This window comes from Molothrus aeneus, chromosome 3 (assembly GCF_037042795.1).
Source record: "Molothrus aeneus isolate 106 chromosome 3, BPBGC_Maene_1.0, whole genome shotgun sequence".
Lineage (NCBI taxonomy): Eukaryota > Metazoa > Chordata > Aves > Passeriformes > Icteridae > Molothrus > Molothrus aeneus.
This window is the reverse complement of record NC_089648.1, coordinates 88,963,257-88,981,759: the sequence shown is the minus strand read 5'-3', so window position 1 is coordinate 88,981,759 and position 18,503 is coordinate 88,963,257. Positions and strand designations below refer to the sequence as shown.

General features: G+C 42.4%; 2 protein-coding genes across 3 annotated transcripts in view; both read left to right on the top strand.

Annotated features, from left to right (window-relative positions):
* The window catches only part of CFAP206 (cilia and flagella associated protein 206), a 14,920-nt gene extending 14,380 nt beyond the window's left edge, over positions 1 to 540 (top strand). Inside the window, exon 12 of the mRNA XM_066547346.1 lies at positions 232 to 540. Within this exon, the coding sequence (XP_066403443.1) occupies positions 232 to 462 (231 nt within the window). The 3' untranslated portion in view covers positions 463 to 540. The remainder of the gene's footprint in view (positions 1 to 231) is intronic.
* On the top strand, positions 539 to 18,503 carry SLC35A1 (solute carrier family 35 member A1). 2 transcript variants are annotated; one of them, XM_066547348.1, is made up of 9 exons: positions 539 to 1,023; positions 2,038 to 2,313; positions 5,424 to 5,601; positions 10,732 to 10,891; positions 11,252 to 11,404; positions 12,653 to 12,719; positions 15,951 to 16,127; positions 16,513 to 16,647; positions 17,945 to 18,503. In XM_066547348.1, the coding sequence occupies exons 2-9, from the start codon at positions 2,100 to 2,102 to the stop codon at positions 18,073 to 18,075; spliced, it is 1,215 nt and encodes a 404-aa protein (XP_066403445.1). In that variant the 5' UTR covers positions 539 to 1,023; positions 2,038 to 2,099; the 3' UTR covers positions 18,076 to 18,503. The 2 variants fall into 2 exon arrangements, with proteins under 2 accessions (XP_066403445.1, XP_066403444.1); XM_066547347.1 differs by lacking the exon at positions 539 to 1,023 and adding an exon at positions 1,428 to 1,505.

Below are 18,503 nucleotides of genomic sequence, written 5' to 3'. Positions count from 1 at the left end.
AGAGACTAGTTTAAAATTGTGTGGGGTATCTAAAGTGCTGTTCACACATCCTGTTAGTTCAGGATTTACCAAATTACAGTCACAACTGTGTATTGACAGGAGGGTAAGGTGGGCCATGTTCCAGGTTTGTGAAGCCCAAGGATCTAAAATAGACAAATACTTCTGAGTATATACTGGTGCTGAAATGTTCAAACAAAATTTTGCTTAATCTGATTCTTTTTGTGTCTTTAGGCCAACTTGCGCCGCATGTTAACTCATTCCATGCAGACTGATCTCAGCCACATGAGAAGGGAGAACTGCACCCAAGTGTACCTGCCAAAAGATGCTGGCACCCAGACTAAGCGTGACAACTCAAGCAATGTACCCAAACCCCAGATTTTCTTGAAAGGTCTCCGAGGAGGATCATCTCCCACTACTCATATGGTCGCAGTAGACTTAACAAGACCACTGGATGAAACTTAAGTAAAAAGGAGAAACCTGAAGCTGCATCTTGAATGTGTATATAAAAATCCCTGAATATATGTGAATTTAGACACTAAAGATTTTGCCGTGTCTCTTGATTCCAGGAACAGTTGGTCTGTTTCATTTATCTTATCTGTTGGGACTGCTGACTGGCATTAAGTGACAGAAGTGATAAGCCTGAAGCACAGATTTGAAATAGCAGTTTAGAATCAAGATGTTCCCAAAGACTTTCACTTCCAACATTTAAATATGTAGCATTCTGGGATTTTACTGAAGTTTTAATGCAACAATTGCTTGTTGAAATACTGTCTTTAAGTGAAAAAACTTACCCCAGGAGAGTCATTCGAATGTCACAGCTCCAGCCTTAGAGCAGAATTGTCAAGAAGGCAAAACCAACAAAATGAAACCAGTCTGGGTCCTTGGGCCTGTCTGTTTGTGCTGGCATTAACCCAACCCAATGAGTGCAGACCAAGGCTAGGAGGTTGAGAAGAGGGCTTCTGTCTTGGGTGGTTCTGGAACCCTTTTAGGTCTCTAGCAATTTCTTGGCTGAACAGTGTACTGGTGAGCACACTGAAAACCATAGGGGAGCTTGACTTCAGGGGACCTTTTTGAAAGCTGTTTTGCTTGTGTTTGAAAAACTAAAGCACAACAGAGAAAGTTTTTAGCTTTATGTCACTGTGGCAAAGAATTATGTGCCAGGTCTGATCAATGCAACTGCAGATGGTATTTCTGTTTGTGAAAACACAAATTATTTGAGTTTCAGGATGAAACATCTTCTCAAATGGAAATGGGTACTTTAAAACAGAGATTTTTTTGATGACAATAAAGACTTCCTCAAGCTGCTGTCTGCACAATGTCCAGGTGCACAACTGTGATTGCATAGGTTGTGCTGTTTCTAAATTTATTTTTTTGTGTATGTGCATTGTGATGCAGTGTGGTTTCCTGGCTCATAGCTAGACAAGATTGTGACAATGAAGATTCAAGCTGCTGAGTGATTTTTCTGTGGCGTTGTGCAAGATAGCACTCTCTTGTTGTTTTCCAAGGTATTTGGCTTCACTTTTAAGTTACACAATAGGGACTGATCCCCAAAGCATTATTAAAAAAAACCAAAGGAGTGTGAGGGGAGCACTAAGAAAGAACTTTGCTAAATTGTTTTTGACTACGTGATTTTCTCTGCGGGGAAAATAAACTAATCATCAGCAGCTAGATGTGCTGCTCCTCCATGTTTTTAAATTATGAGCAGGCACTAATGATTAGATTTATTAATTAAAATACCAATGCAATTACTAGCTGCAGCTCTTTTCTTTTTTTTTCCAGAGAAAAATACCGTGTCGCTTCTTTTTATTGCTGTGATGTCTCTATATCATCATAATTTGCTTTGAAGCTTTTATGTTACAGTTCTTACCAACAAACTGGTATTTCAAGAATCCAGAAATACATTTTGTTTAAAAGGAAACCGATGATCGAAATTTCATTTTATTCTACTTTGTTATTTTCCACTGGAGAAGGTACTGCAGTGCTGTAAAATACAGGGGAATACAGTTGTAACCTCCATCTCGGTTTTTCTCGCGGCAGAAACGTGTCGGTGGCTAAGAGCTTGCTCCTGGCAATGAGAAACAGGCGTGTGGGATTCCTGGATGTTGGCTGCCAGTGAAACAGCTCCGGAACGCGGCCGGGTGGAGCAGGATGCTCTCCAGGATATCCAGACTCGATGGTTCGGCGCGGGCGGCGGGGCGCTCTGGGCGGCCGCGCCGCACTCTATGGTGCGATGGGAGGAGCGGCGGGGCACGGCGGGCGGCCCCGGCCCGGCGGTCCTGAGGCCTTCGGCGAGCACCATGTCGCCTCCGAAAGGTAAGGCCGGCGGTGCGGGGCTCCTGGCGGGTCCCGCGGCTCCCGGTGGGCGGCACGGCCGGAGAACGGGGACAATTTCCACCCGCTTTCCCAAGAGGAAACGCGACCCGCGCTCAGCCTCCTCCTGCCTCCCCCGTGCCAGAGGGAGTGGAACTGTCCTCCCCGCTGGTGGCTGTGGCACCGGGCGCCACCACCGCGGGAGCGAAGGGGGGAAGGGGCTACGCGGGGTCGCGCTGGGGAGGGGCTCTCCCCGCCTGCTTTCCCGCCCTCCCGCTCTCCTCCCGCCGCCCGGGAGCTTCTCCTCGCGGTGTGGCACCGCTGCGTCCCCGGTGTGTGGGGGGCGGGTGCTCCCGGTACGGGGCTTGCCGGGTCCCCGGGACGCCTCCACCTTTAGGATCCGCCACAGTCGCGTCTCCCCCTCCACCAGTTCCCCTCTGGGAGCGTCTGACCGTGCCGCAGCATCTTTGGGGCTTATCCCGGGGCGCAGGCGGTCAGTGCACAGGGACATCCACTGCGCCCACCCTGTGGGCACCGCAGGTGTCCCTGGAAACGCCGCCGCGCCCAGGTGCATATTGGAGTGTGCTTAGGTTGGACATTAGGAGGAATTTCTTCACAGAAGGGATGATTAGTTGCTGGAATGGACTGCCCGGGAAGGTGGTGGAGTCACGATCCCTGAAGATGTTTAAGGAAAGACTGGATGCAGCACTTCGGGGTACAGTGTAGTTCACTTGGCGGTGTCCGGTCATAGGTCAGTCTCGATGAAACCAGAGGTCTTTCCCAACTAATTGATTCCCTGATTCTCAGGGATTCTGTGTACAGCGAGGCCAGAGCTCACACGGTCCCGAAGCCAGAACCTCGGGCAAGCCAGGGGGGTTTAAATCCGCCAGGACGGCGCCGCCTGCCCCTCTTCCAGCTCCCCCATGGAGGGCCTTGCCCGGGGCTCCCCAGCTCCGGCGGTGGCTTGGCGGGGCCTGGCGGGGTGAGGGGCAGGAGGCTCCAGCAGTGTGTGCCGGGCACCTGCCACCCCAAATTACCTGGCAGGCAGCGGGCTGTGCTCCCATGCCAGGCTTGGCCCGGGGCTGCCTTCAGGAGCCCTGGCGGAGCCCTGAGATCAGCCGTGGAGATGTGTGGGAGGCTTGCACTTTTATCCTGAGGCTTTTGGCCTGTCTGGTCCCTTTTTGCCAGAAATAATTTCATCCAGGTGGGATTTACTTGGAAAAAACCCAAAAGCTTCTTTCAGCTTTTCTTTTCTTTAGGCAGGTGTAAGTTCAGATTTATTCAGCAGAAGTTATGGGTGCCCCAGCTATGCTTTCTTCTGCTCCCCTTGCTGCATTGGTACTGATGCAGACATGGGAGCCAGCCGAAGAAACGTCCAGGCCGAAAAGAATTACAAATACCTTTTTACATAATGTTGGAACTATCTAGTCTAGATACTAGATTTGTTATGTCTTGCTGCCTTTGGCATATCCAAGTTTCCAAACCATTGCCAAATTGGGGCTTTTTTTTTTTAAGAGTAGTTACTAGAGGCAAGTTTGGTGGTGCATAGACTTAAAATCTTCATGTGTCAAATATAATTTCTGTCAGCACTGAATCATCATTTGAAGATACGTTTTTGTAAAACCAGATGGGGTTAGTTATATTTCCTGATTGTTATGCCCCTGCATTTCCTCCCCACAATCCAAATTTAATTTAAAAATGGGTTACAGCTTGTAAGTCTCTTCTAAGCATTGTTAGTCCAAAAACTAATTGCCTCTACCTTTTAAAAGTGGTTACTGACGTGGGTAAGATTTTTATCTATGAGGAAGTAGCTAATTTAAATGATTGCAGTGGCAGGAGGTATTAACTGTACCTTGCAGAAATGTTACGCAATTGAAGACATCTCTGGTTTGAAAGTAACATGAACCAAAGCATTGATCACACTGGATTCAGCAACTCGTTCCTTTATTAAATGAGCTAAGTTATTACAAAACTACTTATCCTCTATCTCAATCCCTAATCAGCAGAGGAATACAAACTTACACCAATTAAAACACATTTCTTTAGGATATTTAGAACATGACAGTGGCCCCAAAGGTGCTGCTGAATGACCAATACCCACCAGAGAGATGCCAAACATAGCAATCTACCAGTGTGAAAAAAGATTTTGTAGAAGCCACACATTTGCTGATGTCTCTTGGTGGGCTTTGCCTTTGTGCAGAGGAATCCCATTTGGAGTTGTGTGCTGTTCTCCCAGCTGGTTCAGATGCAGGCTCAGCATTCCCTGACCTGGCAGTGCACTGGAGTGGCCTGATGGAGCTCTCAGGCCTTGGAGGAGTGCAGATGGATGAAAAACTGCCTTCTTCCAGGGCACCTTGGACAGGCTAACTCCAAAGTTTTGCAGGATAGTAGTTGGTCTGGGTCAAAACTGATTCTGGTATTGCTACTGTTGTACGAGTATATCAGTGGGGAGGACAGAGGGGATAACACGAATGATACACAGTCCTTGTGTCATTTAATTTACTGCAAGAGCCTTAACCTTAGACCTTTCCACAGGGATTTTTTCAAGAAAGTCCTTTGTGTGAAGTCCCATCACCATTCAGAGCAAAATCTTCTTCTTTTACTAACTTAGGTGGAAAATAGGGCTGACAGAAATGCTGCCTTTTTTATTAAGATTTGCTAGATTTCTTTGCTTATATTGAATTTTTCCTCTCTTTTTGCTTTTGCTAGTCTGCCAATACTCTTTGTGTCAGAGTTCAGTGTATTACACGAGGAGGATCAGCTGCCATTTCAGAGCAAGTGCCTACTGTCAGCTAGAGAGCAGGAAAGCAATGAAAGAGTTTTTGATTGTTATTAGATAAATGTTAATGTATTATTAGTTTTTTCTGGAATGAAGGATGATTACAAGGGCAAGAGAGCATCTCATTTTCAAACACTTGGGGTTCCTGTACAAGCTTCTTTGAGAAGGCTGTAAAATTTAACCACAATTTTTTTATGGAAGGTGTTTCCTAACATTGTAATTATTGTCTGCTGACACAGTGGTGTTTGATACACCCCTCCAGCTGGAGAACACACTGTTTCAGTTCTTAAATGAAAATGGGGGTCACACTGAGTCTCTCTCTGTTTTGTTTCAGAAAATGTCAGCTTGCTGTTCAAGCTGTACTGCCTCACGGTGATGACCCTGGTTGCTGCCACCTACACGGTGGCACTGCGGTACACCAGGACAGTGGAGACTGAGCTCTACTTTTCAACGACAGCTGTGTGTGTCACTGAAGTTATCAAGCTGTTCCTGAGCCTGGGCATCCTGGCTAAGTAAGTGTGGGAGTGCTGATCAGTGTTTTGAAAACCAGTCCTTGCTTCTAACCTCAGATTCTCGGGTCCTGAAGTGCAGGTATGTTTGAGAATGTGGCTGGATAATGGTGCTGAGGAAAGGTAATTTAGAGCAGGTTAGAGCTTGTGAGTCCTCATCAACTGAAACTGTTTTGTATACAGCACAATATTCAGGTGTATCCTTTCTACATATTTTCTATTTTTGGAATCAGTTCAGAGTGTCAGCATGGATTATCCATGATGTTTTGGTCTTTAAGATGTTGGTGTAGATGAAACTCAGACTTTGATCATCTGCTGTGAGCCATCATCTGATGAGTTACATAAAATTCTAACATTCCTACTAATAAATTTTCCCATACAATGTTGCAGACAGACATTTTGCTGTCTCTAATAATTTGCAAGCCAATGCTGAAAGACTGTGATCAAAAAATAGTAGTCTCTGTAATCCCAGACTGCTGCTAAGAACTAGAACATTAGTCCAGGCATGAGCATCTCAAATAGGGAGGCTGTCAGTCTGCTGCCTTTTCTCCTTTTCAGCTTCCCTGTGCTACATCCTTCCTAGGAAGAATCTTTATATTCTAGGAATATAAAGATTTTTTCTATATTTTCTATTTTCTATTTTTTTTTCTATTTTCCAAATCCAAGTTCTTGCTGTTGTGATAGAATTTGTCCTTTTAGGGTCTCTGTCTCTCTTTGTGGCATGTGGTACATCAGAAGGCTGGCTGTTATGTGCTCATGGAGTCACATGATGTACTTCAGATTTTCATCAGATCTTTTCCTCTGAACACACACATGGCATTTTACTTGCTTTAGATGTGAGGCAATATTTGAATTTGGTGAGGCAACTGTGACAAACTGCTTTTTTAATTTAACCTTTCATTAAGTGGAATGTGTTAGAGAAGGCAGATGTGACCAGTGGGGAATGTCTATTTTTCTTTACATGCACCCTGGACTTTTCTGTCAGCACAAAATGCTGGCAGAAATGACTCTGCTGACACGTGGTTCTGCTGTGGTTCTCACTGTTGTGACCAATGAGGATCCCACTTCCTCTCTGGAGACTGTAGCAGCCCATGCTTCCCAGTAGTGAGGGTAGAGAGCTACTTCTGGGCAGCCTCACCTCTGTGGGTAATTTGTCAAATCTTGTGCACCTGGGACTCAGGCTGTTTATAGTATACCTAGTGCAGCAGGGTAAGCAATCCCTTTTGTTAAGGGTCTGTAATATTTTCTTCATTAAATGTATGAATAGTCTTTTTTACTTGAAATAATTAAAAACTAGATTACTTTTAACTCAGAAAGAAGTCTTAGCATGTTGATGTTTTTAGAACAGCCCAGCACAGCAAAAAGTGTCTGTAGCCCATTATTTTCCCTTAGTCAGCAGAGGATGTGTGGAATGGAAGTGTAGCCAAGGGGGCAAGCATGGGCTGAGCTTTCCTTAGCTGGTGGCAGTAACTGTTTTGTCTTGACAGATATGATGAATAATATTTCCTCCTTCATTTTGCTTTTCATAACTCTGTAGATCTGCATTTTCCTCACTAATTTATTTTCTAAGCCAGGAGCCCTAGTTTAATTTTTCTGGGATCATCATAGTACCCATCCTTAGAGCATTTCAGTATTGTTACATCCCTTTTGAAACAGGATCCAGAGCTGCATGCTGTATTCAGGATGTGAACGTGCCATGGCAGAGAGTGAAGGTGTTTTCCCTCTTGGCCTCAGTTCCTTTCCTAAGGATTCTGCTCATTTCTCTGAAGCTGATGCCATCCTTGAGCTGGTGCCCTCCAAGAACTACTTGCATTTTTTTGCCAGGTCTCCATAACTAGATGAGAGAGGGCTGCTGTATATAGGGGTGGCCATTTCTTATGTTCTTTTCATTTATTGACACCTGAGCCTTACTTACCAGTTAAAATGGGAAGAATCAGATTCACTGAGCTGTTTGGAGGTTGTAAGGTCTATTCTGATCTGGTCAGCTGGTGGGGTTTTTTCTCTATAGCTGAGGGAGAGATGGGCACCAGCAGGCACTGTTCATCAGGCCAAGCTCACCTCTCCTTGGTAATGTGTCTGGCATCCTGGTGGGTCCAAATTTGCCAACTTTCTAGTAACCTCCCCTTTCAGATCACTTATGGATATGCTGAACAGCATCAATTCCAGCACAGCTTCTTTCTCTGTCTCCTTTACAGCTTCCTTCAGTTTTAAATCCTCACCAATTTGTCTCACCCAAGGTAAGGTGCCTTTGTAGTTCAGGAACCAGTCCTGTTTTTTTACTGTACAGCAGCATACATTAGGGTGGGTACCTTTGCTTTTTGAAAGAGATAGCATTGGTAACTGCAGTATACAGGATACTAGAGTACAACTCTCCCACTGTTCCAGCTGCCAAATTTGTTTTCTTACACATTATTACATGATGCCTTCACTGTTTACTCTTAAAGCATCTCCTGGAGGGCACATTGAATGCCAAAGAATTGTCTTTCAAAAGAGAAGCTTATGATAGTTTAAGCTGTGCTAATTGTTAACTGAAGTATACTCTCCTTTCTCATGCTTATTTAAAGTCCTGTTCACTATCTGGTAATAGCATTTGCTACATTCTTAGCTGGTACATAACTACTTAGTCATGGATGAAGAAAAGCAGAGCTGTTTTGCAAACTCCAGTTTTAACTTCAGCTTTTCTAACAAATGTGTTTTTCTGTTGCATAACTGATAGTTATTAGTATCTCTCACCTCTTCATACTTAGAAATTGGCTTTGTCAATGGGGTAATGAATTTATAAAAGGGGAAATGGCTTTAAAGTGGAAGAAAATAGGTATTAGGAATAAATTCTTTAGTGTGAGGGTGGTAAATCTCTGAGACAGGCTGCCCAGAGATGTGGTGGATGCCCCAACCCTGTAGATGTTCAAGACCAGGCTGGATGGGGCTTGGAGCACACTGGTCTAGTGGAAATTGTCCCTGCCCATGGCAGGGAGGTTGAAACAAGATGGTCTTAGGGTCTCTTCCAACCTGAACCATTCTACAAAGAAAATTGATAATGTTTTAAAATTCAAACCTAGATCAACATCAAGAAAGCTGAATTCAAGCTAGATAATTGTTTATTTTCTAATTTGATCTTGCAGTGTACTTCTTTGGGCACCTAATTTTACATTATCAGCTGTACATGGAGGTTTGCTTTAAGTTGTTTTTTGGTCATGTACTGAATTCAACCTACAGTTAGAGATTCTTGGTAAGTGCCTGCTTCAGAAAGCACATCCACTGCAGAGATGAACTATTAGACACTTTATCATCTTGTCCTCAAAATCTGAAGGGAAGATGGTGATTATTAGACACATGTTATTCTTCATTGCTGAAATTTTGTTCTTGAAGTCAAAGTAGGCAGAAGTTACTATTGCTGCTGTGACTTTAAAAATGTGATCAGCAAATTCACTGAGCATGGTCTGGAACAGAGGCAGTTTAAAAATTATTTTAAATATTATTTTAAAATGATTTTAAATATTGTTTTATAGTTTAAATATTATTTTCTTGTTTGACAGCCCACCTTAGTATCAATGAATAGAAGAAGTTATTCCTGTGTTGGTTTTTTTTTTACTTCTTATTTTCATAGAGTAGAACCACGTCTGTGCTAAATATTTTATTTTCAGTTAGACATTTGAGATAGAAGTACTTTAGTCCAGCTGTACTTGGGAATGACCCAATTTTCTCATACATCTTATCTCCTAATCCTAGACAATGTAATAAATACATTCAGAAATGGAACAAACCAAAAAAATCTGCCCATAACATCAGTGACTCCTAACATTTTATACAGTTCTGTATCTAGTGCAATTAACCATGGTGAGCTGTAGCATGAACTCTTCCCCTTTCTTGTATTGCAGACTTCACTTTAAGTGCTATTTGTCCATGGATTTTCTTGTCACAGTTATTCCCTGTGGACAGACATGTCTGGTTTTTTGTGTGTTCTTTTTGTAACAGAAAAATGCAAAAAGAATCCCTTGCAGCTGCCTCTGCCTAACGACTGCTCTCCCTACAGGGGAAAATAAAAGAGGAAAAGGAAGTAAATGCTTGGTGAAAGTAGGGAGGAAGGAAAGGAAGGAGAGAAATTTGGATGGAAGGATCATGAGAGGGTAAAGCCTGTAAATCTTCAGAGAGGAAAAGTTGAACAACTGGAGTGCAGAGTCAGTGGTTGATCAGGAAAGGAAAATATGCTGATACAAGGTGGTTAAAGCTATTTATTCATACAAGTGTGCAATAGAAACACAAAGAAAATTAAATTTAAGAGCAGTACAGCTTACAAGTTGAAAGGCCTGTGAGAGGCAGGAATGATTTGGGATGTTGGTACTTGTCAGTGCTAAGCGAGAGAAGATTGGAAAGGGGAGCCGTGGGAGAACTGGGAAGAGGACTGGAGCAGCAGCAACAAGTAAGCAGCAAATGTCAGATTGATGTACAAGCGATGCGGGAGCACCAGTAATGCAGAGGGCAGCTGTGAAAAGCTGAGGAGCAAACTGCAAAAGCAGCCAGCAGCAACACGTTCTTCCCCATTGCCTGCTCTGTCACATGCTGTAACTACTTGAAGGAGAGGTGTGAAAGGCAAAGACAGGGACAGGCGACAGGGAGCCCCCACATGCCCGCCAGCCCTCTTCATGTGTGTGCTGCTGCTGGTCCAGCCTCTCCCACAGCACAAGTGAGACTGGGAGCCCATGGCTGCCTGAGGAATGAGAGGCTTTTCTAGGTAAGAAGTGTGCAAGGGTACAATGCTTTTTTGACTGTACTGTGAGGCCTAGTTTAAAGGGCATCTGGAAAATCATGGGCATTTGACAACACACACAAACATTAATACCCAGTGAAAAAGGGGAGATGTGAACAACAACCTTCTGTTCCACTGCCTATATTGACACACTGCTACATATTAATGCATCTAACTTCCTGATTCCAGAATGTTTCTCTTGCCTTCAGGGCTTTCTACTTGTTGAAAACCTCACTTGTTTTTTGCCAGTTAAACTTTTTTTTCTTTTATGAACAGAAAGTACAACTGATTATGGAAGATAAATTTTCAGCCCTCCCAAGGGATTGATTTGATTTCTGTTTTAAAATATGGAATGCCCTCCATTATGCTAATATTTTATTTTGCAGAGAAACTGGAAGTCTGACAAGATTAATAACATCTTTAAAAGAAAATGTATTCGGAAGTCCTAAAGAATTGCTAAAATTAAGTGTTCCATCTGTGGTGTACGCTCTCCAAAACAATATGGCATTCGTGGCTCTTAGCAACTTGGATGCTGCTGTCTACCAGGTAATACAGGTTTCTGCCAGTAACAGACCTGGAAATATATTTCTCTTTCCTGGTTCATTAGGCACATGTGTCAGGTATCTGTCTGGCATGCAGCACTCTCTTCAGCCTCAGTGTTAAAAGCAAATCTGTGCTTTGTTCTATTCAGAGCATACACTCTGCTGCAGAGCTCTGGCTTTCTGAGCCAAGCCACTCACTGCTAGAGTCACTTCAAATTCACATTGTTGTAGTTGGAGATGGATATGTAGGAAATCAATGAATATAAAAATCTGTCATTCTGTAGCTGAATTTTCTATTTTATTTTCTTGTTTTGGAGGAGTTTATAAAACCATGTCCTCTACACTACATTCCCATCTTTTCTAGGTGACATACCAGTTGAAGATCCCTTGTACAGCTTTATGTACAGTCCTGATGCTGAGCCGTACCCTTAGTAAGTTGCAGTGGTTCTCTGTCTTCATGCTGTGTGGTGGTGTTACCCTGGTTCAGTGGGAGCCTGCTCAGGCTACAAAAGTACAGGTAAGAGTTAAAATTTTCCCTCTTCAGATAAAGAGTAAATGGTGCTTGATCCTTGGCTTTCAGCTTTACTATGTACCAGTTCAGGCGGGCTTGTGGTATTGCTCTGGTCTCACTTTTTTGGAAATGAAACGGATTGCTACAATTAGTATAAATTACCACAACCATCATAATCTAATGCACCATCCTAGGAGTGTCTGAGTAATAGATTGTTTCCAGCAGTTGGCCTTGGTAACATTGTAATTGTTGGAACAGAGAACTTGGAATTAAAGCAGTGCAAGGAATAAGGAGCGAAACTCCAGGGAAGTGTGGGTATGTCATTTAAACACACCCTTCAGAGGCACTGACCTAATACTGTTGTAGGGAGAAACAAGTGTCTTCTGTTTCTTAGGTCATAGCTGCTGCTCAGCTGCATTAGTGGGAAAGGTAGGTCATGCCTCTGGGAGTACTGGCCGCAGCCAAGTGGACAGTGCCTCTGAGCACTGTGAGAGCACCCACAGAAAGGGAAACACCACCCAGCTACACTGAGCTGATCTGAGGGCCAGCCCTGGATCAGCAAGGGCACGTGGTGCTGCAGTGAAATGCTAATAATTTTGCTTTACTTAATGAAGTAGCTCTGTCCCCTTGTTTTGGCTGGGAGAGAATTAAATTCCTTCCTAGTAGCTGGTTCAGTGCTGTGTTTTGGATTTAGTATGAGAACAATGTTGGTAACACTGGTGTTTAAATTGCGGATCAGTAGTGTTTAACCATGAGGCCGGGGCTTTTCAGTGTCTCCTGTTCTGCCAGTGAGGAGGGGCACAAGAAACCAGGAGGTAGCGTGGCCAGAAAAGCTGACCTGAACTGGCCAAAGGGATATGCCATACCATGGAATGTTACACCCACTATGGAAATCAGGGAGTTTGGCCAGGAGGGGCTGATTGGTGCTGCAGGATGGGGCTGGGCATCTGTCAGCAGGTGGTGATCAATTACTTTGTGCATCGCTTAGTTTTCTTGGATTTTATATCTCTCTCTCCTTTTGTTAATACTAGAATTATTAGGAATTTTTATTTTGATTTAGTTACTCAACTGTGCTTATATCAACCCACAAAATTTACCTTTTGTTTTCAATTCTTCTCCCCACTGTGGGGCTTAGGGGGAATGAGTGAGGAGCTGGGTGGTTGCTGGCTGAATTTAAACCACAGCACTCTGGAATTGATTATTGTGAATGACTGAAGTGTTGAATCCTTTTTAAAATAATGGTTGATGTTTCAGGTGGAGCAGAACCCATGGCTAGGGTTTGGAGCGATTGCTGTGGCAGTGTTTTGTTCAGGATTTGCAGGTACGGTATTATTTCTGTATGTGGGCTGTATCTAAAGGACTGGAAAACTCTCAGTGTTTGAAACTGAACATTCTACATTTGTTAACTGTCTTCCTCTAATAGCTTATTCCCTCTGCCCATAACTGTCTTCTACTTTTGGTAATTATGGCAGATTCATAACATGATTACTCCCATTGTCAAGCAAATGATAGGAGCATGTACCATTGGTTTTACACAATGCAACATAGAGGGCTGGTTTGCAATTGGAAGTGTCTTTCAAATGCTGTGAATAAGACTGTAGGGAGCAGCATAATGACTCACTCCGTGCATTTAATTAATGTACATCAATTTTATAAAGTTTACTTTGCAGTGAATAGCTCCCCTTTGGTGATCACATGAAATACTTGCATGTTTTTTACAAGGGGAACTGAGCTCCTCACTCAGTTCTGTACCAGCTCAGCTCTGAAATACACATTGCCATAGTTCTGTAGGTGGAAAATCTAAGTGGGATGTAGAGGGAGCACGTGGAAGGTAGAGAGTTAGAGTAGTAGCAGGAAGCCTGAATAAACTCAGTGAAGGATTTTTGGTTTTGTTTATTTTTCCTTTGTTCTACAACCAGTGTCTCCTCTCAGTGTAGTTTTTTCTCTGGCTTCTGGAGAAGGACACTAAAACTTTGGGACAAGTGAACTGGTGCTCAGAAATAAAGAAATACAAATTACTTGTTAATTTGAAATTTGACTCACAGGGGCATATTCCCCTGACTGTAAACTGGATTCTTCTCCTCTCCCCTGTAAAAAACAAGGTACTATCACCCACCTCTAGTACTGGAAAATCTTGCAAGAATGATCTTGTGCTGTGCATAGATGCTCATTACTCATGGAAAAACATTCTGGTGGGTAGAGGAGGAGAGTGTCCTTCTTATTTGGTGTCATTTCAGTAAAATAGGCACTTTGAAGTAGAAATACTAAATAAAACAATGTAGAGCTCAGTCAGCTTTTCCTGGAAGGTTATGAATTTCCTCATTTAAATAGGTGCTCCAAAGCTGCAAGACAAAATACAGCCTTCAGAGTCTCCTAAAACTCCTGCTTTCCCAGATAATGTGGGCCAACAGCTGTGCTTCCAAAGACCTGCAAATTCAGAGCACTGACAGGCTGATGCAGGCACCTTAGACACTTAGGGCTTTCTTCTCCTGCAAAAGGATTGCAGCTTGGGTTTCCTTGCTGACAGCTGAAGCTCTGGGGCAGCTGGGAGGGCCTGACTGTGTGTTTCATCCACAGAGCTCCTTGTGCCCCTGGGGCTTTACATGTTGAAAACATAAATTCTTTTCAAATTCCCTTCCTGTTCTTCCTTCCCACGCTCACATGAAGCAGTTATTTTGCCGTTAGACCTCCAGTTTCTGGACCGACCATGTTTTACAGAGTGTTTCATTAGTCCAGCAAAATGTAAAAAAATTTGTGTGTGTTTGTCACTTAGAGATGGAAAAGAAGCTTTTTCTTCAAATTGCTGATCCTGTGATAATTTCCAAGTATCTGGGGCCTCAGCAATGCTTTTAAAAGCATTGGAGGGATAATTTAACAGCAAATCCTTTGTGACTTAAAACAGTACTGAGGAGTAGGTTCTCCTCATCAGCCCCCATTCTTTCCTTCTTCTTGCCTAGTGGATTTGTGAAATGTGTATTCACAAATCTAGAAACATAGTTTTATTGATTTGCCTACTGTTTTCTCAGTTTATAACATGTACAAGTATGGTTCATACTCAAGCCAAATTTCTGTTATGTTGATTACACCTCGTTATGCTCTGTGGGTCTTCTCAGGGGGCAGAAATCTCAAGGTAATTATTCTGGGTTATTTTAAAGGCTGCAGTCATTAACAGTACTAGTTTGTTGTTGTTCACATTTCAAAAATTTATATTCTTATGAGATAATACAGTATTTCCTTGGTTTTATAATTATTTGAACCCCTGGAGTATAAATCTGCCTCCTCATTTATTCACCATAAGTACTCACTGTATTCTATTAAATTATAAATTGCATTTTTCACTAATAAAAGAGTAGAAAGACCTTCCTTGAAGCTAATTTGGGGATTTTTGTGGGGAGAAAGGGGTGTGTGCCTAGGGCTTTTAACACACGAATCTTTGTGCCACCTTTGTTGGTTCCATATTAGTTTCTCATATTGTATGAAGGATGGTGTGAGATACTAATCACCAATAAACTTCTAGTCAATAGGGCTCTCACCAGAAGGTCATGGAAGTCAGTGGTAAGAGTTCTGCAAGCTGCTTTCTTTGTTTTGAAATGTAGAGGAAATTCCAGAGCTTGGAAGAGTCCTGGTTGGGTGAGCAGTGGTTAAAAAAGCAGGTGGTGAGGGCCTTGCCAAATGTCTGCCTCGTAGTCTGACAAATGCCTCCCAAGTAGAATAATGAAGAAGTATTTGGGGAGTTTCAGTAATGCAAAGCATAAAAATAATGCTCTTCAGTGTAGTATCAAGAGCTAGAGCTTTAGATTAAAATGAATTCCACTTCCTCAAAACCAACCTGTATTTTCAATTAGCAGAAGGCCTCGGTTTTGATTTGCTCTTGTAATCCCCTGAAGCTGTGGTTTCAGAACGAGCTGCTCTGCCAAGTGCTCTGAAAACTCCTCAGGACAAAGCTCCTGAGGAGTTTTCAGTTTCAGTACTGAGGTAATACAGATCCTCCCTTTCTCCCCTACCCTCCAAGAAAAATTGAACTAAAATAAATCTAAAACTAAAATCAACATAAAATTATTTTCATGGAGGCTGTGGATTGAAAAGGGGTAGGGATAGGAAAGGGTAAGGATAAACAGGATTGAGGGAGACCTTCCCGTGGACTAAAAGCGGATCCCCTTTAGGCCTGAAGGTTTTAACTGCACTTAAACCCAACAGCCCAATTGAAACAATTTAGCAAAAGATTCTATGAGACAACGGTAACGCCTTAAAGGGCTGAGTTAGTTACAAATCTGGAGTACTTGAGAATGTAAGAGAGGAACATTCATAGTCCCTTTGCTGCAGCAGATTCGTGCTCACACAGATGTAAAGGAGTTTGTACAAGGGTTGAGCCTTGAGGTATGTCAGCACCAACCCTGGATCCATCATTGGTGTTCAGCAGTGGTCGTCCACAGACAGTGAACTTGAGAGCTTGCTGGCTCTAAGAGGTTGTCTGGTTTTAAAATGCAATAAACCATGAATCATTCTTCTCACTGAAATATTTTCGGGTTTTTGTTTGTTTTGTTTTTTTCAGGAGTTTATTTTGAAAAGGTGTTGAAGAGTTCAGATACTTCCTTGTGGGTGAGGAACATTCAGCTGTACTTATCTGGGATTGTGGTGAATTTATTTGTTGTGTACATGTCAGATGGAGCCAAAGTTCTGGAGAAAGGGTTTTTCTATGGCTACACATACTACGTCTGGTTTGTTGTCCGTAAGTATCTTGTGGTTTTTGTCTTTGACATTGTTTTTCTTCTTTAACAACTGATTGCAGGAAGCTACAAATTCAGTATGACACACTCTTAACTGTGTTTTGAGGGATTTTATTTAAAAGTAACATTTTCTTGGAAGTTATTTACTTATTTAAAATTGTGCTGAAACAGCAGCCTAAATAATTGACTAGCAAGTAGATAATCTTTAAATGAGTTATATCTTATTTACAGGATGCCATGTAGACATCCCATTCCCCTGAATGATCTATTAAATCATTAATTAGGACAATGTAGCACAAAGCAGGAGCACACTAGTGGAGTAAAATGCATCATTTCAAGAGTAACCTACTGCACCTGTACTTACGGTAACACCTTATCTGCTTCCAGTTCTGGCCAGCGTGGGTGGCCTCTACACCTCTGTGGTTGTTAAGTACACAGATAACATCATGAAAGGCTTTTCTGCAGCGGCAGCCATTGTTCTCTCTACTGTGGCATCAGTCATCCTCTTTGGCCTCCAGATAAGTAAGTGCCTTTTTGCCTTTGATTTGATGACTGTGCACGTTTCCTGCCTGCCCAGCCTGCTGCACGCAGCTCCTACCAAAGCCAAAACTCTCCGTTTTTCTGGTTTTAGCTTCAGGTCTTCTCCAGGACTCCTGTGCACTAATGCATCATCGGTCCCTGTTGTGGTGCACAAAGGTGCCTGATGACTCTGCTTTCAAAGGCATCGGTGCTTTGTTCTTTCAGAGGCATCTACAACTTCAAACAGAAAGAACCTTTCTGCTTTAAACAGCTTTATTTTCATGCATCACTTTCTGATGCAGTTTAGCGTATGATACAGCTTTTAATCTGGGACTGCTGTTGATGGGTTATTATTTCTTGTTGGGTTAAGTACAGCCAGTGCCAAATTAATTCCTCAGCTATTTCTTCAAGGGCTTTACACATCCCTAATGACTTACACCCACTACTGCATTAACTTCTACTTTCTCCATCTGCTGTGGACACCACCGTGAGAGAAAGTCAAAGAGCACCTGGGGTTGTGACTGACTGACTGATGTGGTGAATGTCTTTGAGAGGAAACAGCAGATGGCTCTGGGCTGTTCTGCAATTTTCTCCCCAGTCAAGTCTGCGTCTGATACAGTGCCCAGCACTCCTGCTCAGTCCTTCACTGTTTAGTTGTGGGTTGTTTCCTACCTTAATCCAAAGATGGTGTGGGAAAATGGTGGGAAAACTAGCTTTTTGATGTATTATTAGACAAAACTTAATGAAAGTTTGCATAAGGAGAAAATAATCAGTGTTTGGCTACAAAAGAGCACCATAAAGCAAGGGATGAAAAAATTTTAAAAACTTACTTGGGCAGTGTTTTCTTGACAGTTGACACAAATCAAACCTGGACTAATGATCTTTATTAATGAAAGCCTCATTAATAGAGTTTCTTAATAACTCTGTCTAGACATGGAAAGACAAAAAAGGTATTATCACAGGGTACTTTTTTACATACCCTGGCTTTTTATGATTTAAGTTTATTGTAATGTAAGCCTCTACAGATGGCACCTGGACTGCAGGAGATGCTTTACTCTTGCTTTTATGACCACCACCACCACCACATTCTTACTATGAGACCGACTGGAACTGTGTGGGGATTGTAAACACTCAAGAGATCCCAGGGACAGAGGACGAAGCAAAATGCTGTGACTTATCAAGTTTAATGTCTTGTTTAGTTTTGAATGACAATACTGTCATTCAGATATCATAACTTACATGGCTTGCTGAAGGTTTCTTATATGAATGGTTTTATTTAAACTATTTTGTCTCCTTTCAGCTGTTACCTTCTCCCTGGGTGCTCTCCTGGTGTGTATTTCTATTTACCTCTATGGATTACCTCGACAAGACACCACAAAAATCCAGCCCTCAGAGACTAAAACCTCTAAAGAGAGACTTGCTACTGTGTGATGTCCATAAAAATGGACGAATGGACAAAAGAAAAAATAGACTTTAAAAAAGACTACTTTTTTTTTTCAAAATTAGCCTTAAGCTAGTCATGAAATGGTTTAAGTGGGTAGACTAAAAGCAGAAGTTAGTTCTGTTTTACATGTGGAGTTTCCAGTGGCGGACACTGAGGCTACACTGCAGCTGAGGAGCTGGCTGGGTATTTTATGGAAGGTATTCTTCATTCTTCATCAATAATGAAGAGTCTCATTTACAAGGAAAACCCAATGAAGGAACTGATCACTCAATTGTATAAAATGTATATAACGATGGGAAATCCGTTCTTTGTGTATTTGATAAACTGTCTTGCTCTTTGAGGGCAGAAATGCCTGAAAAGCTTCATAAAAAAAAAACTATTAAAAAAAGCAACTACTGCCACCATTTTCTCCTAA

What these genes read in the sequence shown, in the direction of transcription:
- SLC35A1 (XM_066547348.1), top strand. Translation starts at nt 2,100, where the DNA reads ATGTTGGCTGCCAGTGAAACAGCTCCGGAACGCGGCCGGGTGGAGCAG. An exon ending in CACCATGTCGCCTCCGAAAG is followed by an intron (nt 2,314 to 5,423) that starts GTAAGGCCGGCG and finishes GTTTTGTTTCAG; the next exon opens with AAAATGTCAGCTTGCTGTTC. An exon ending in CTACGTCTGGTTTGTTGTCC is followed by an intron (nt 16,128 to 16,512) that starts GTAAGTATCTTG and finishes ATCTGCTTCCAG; the next exon opens with TTCTGGCCAGCGTGGGTGGC.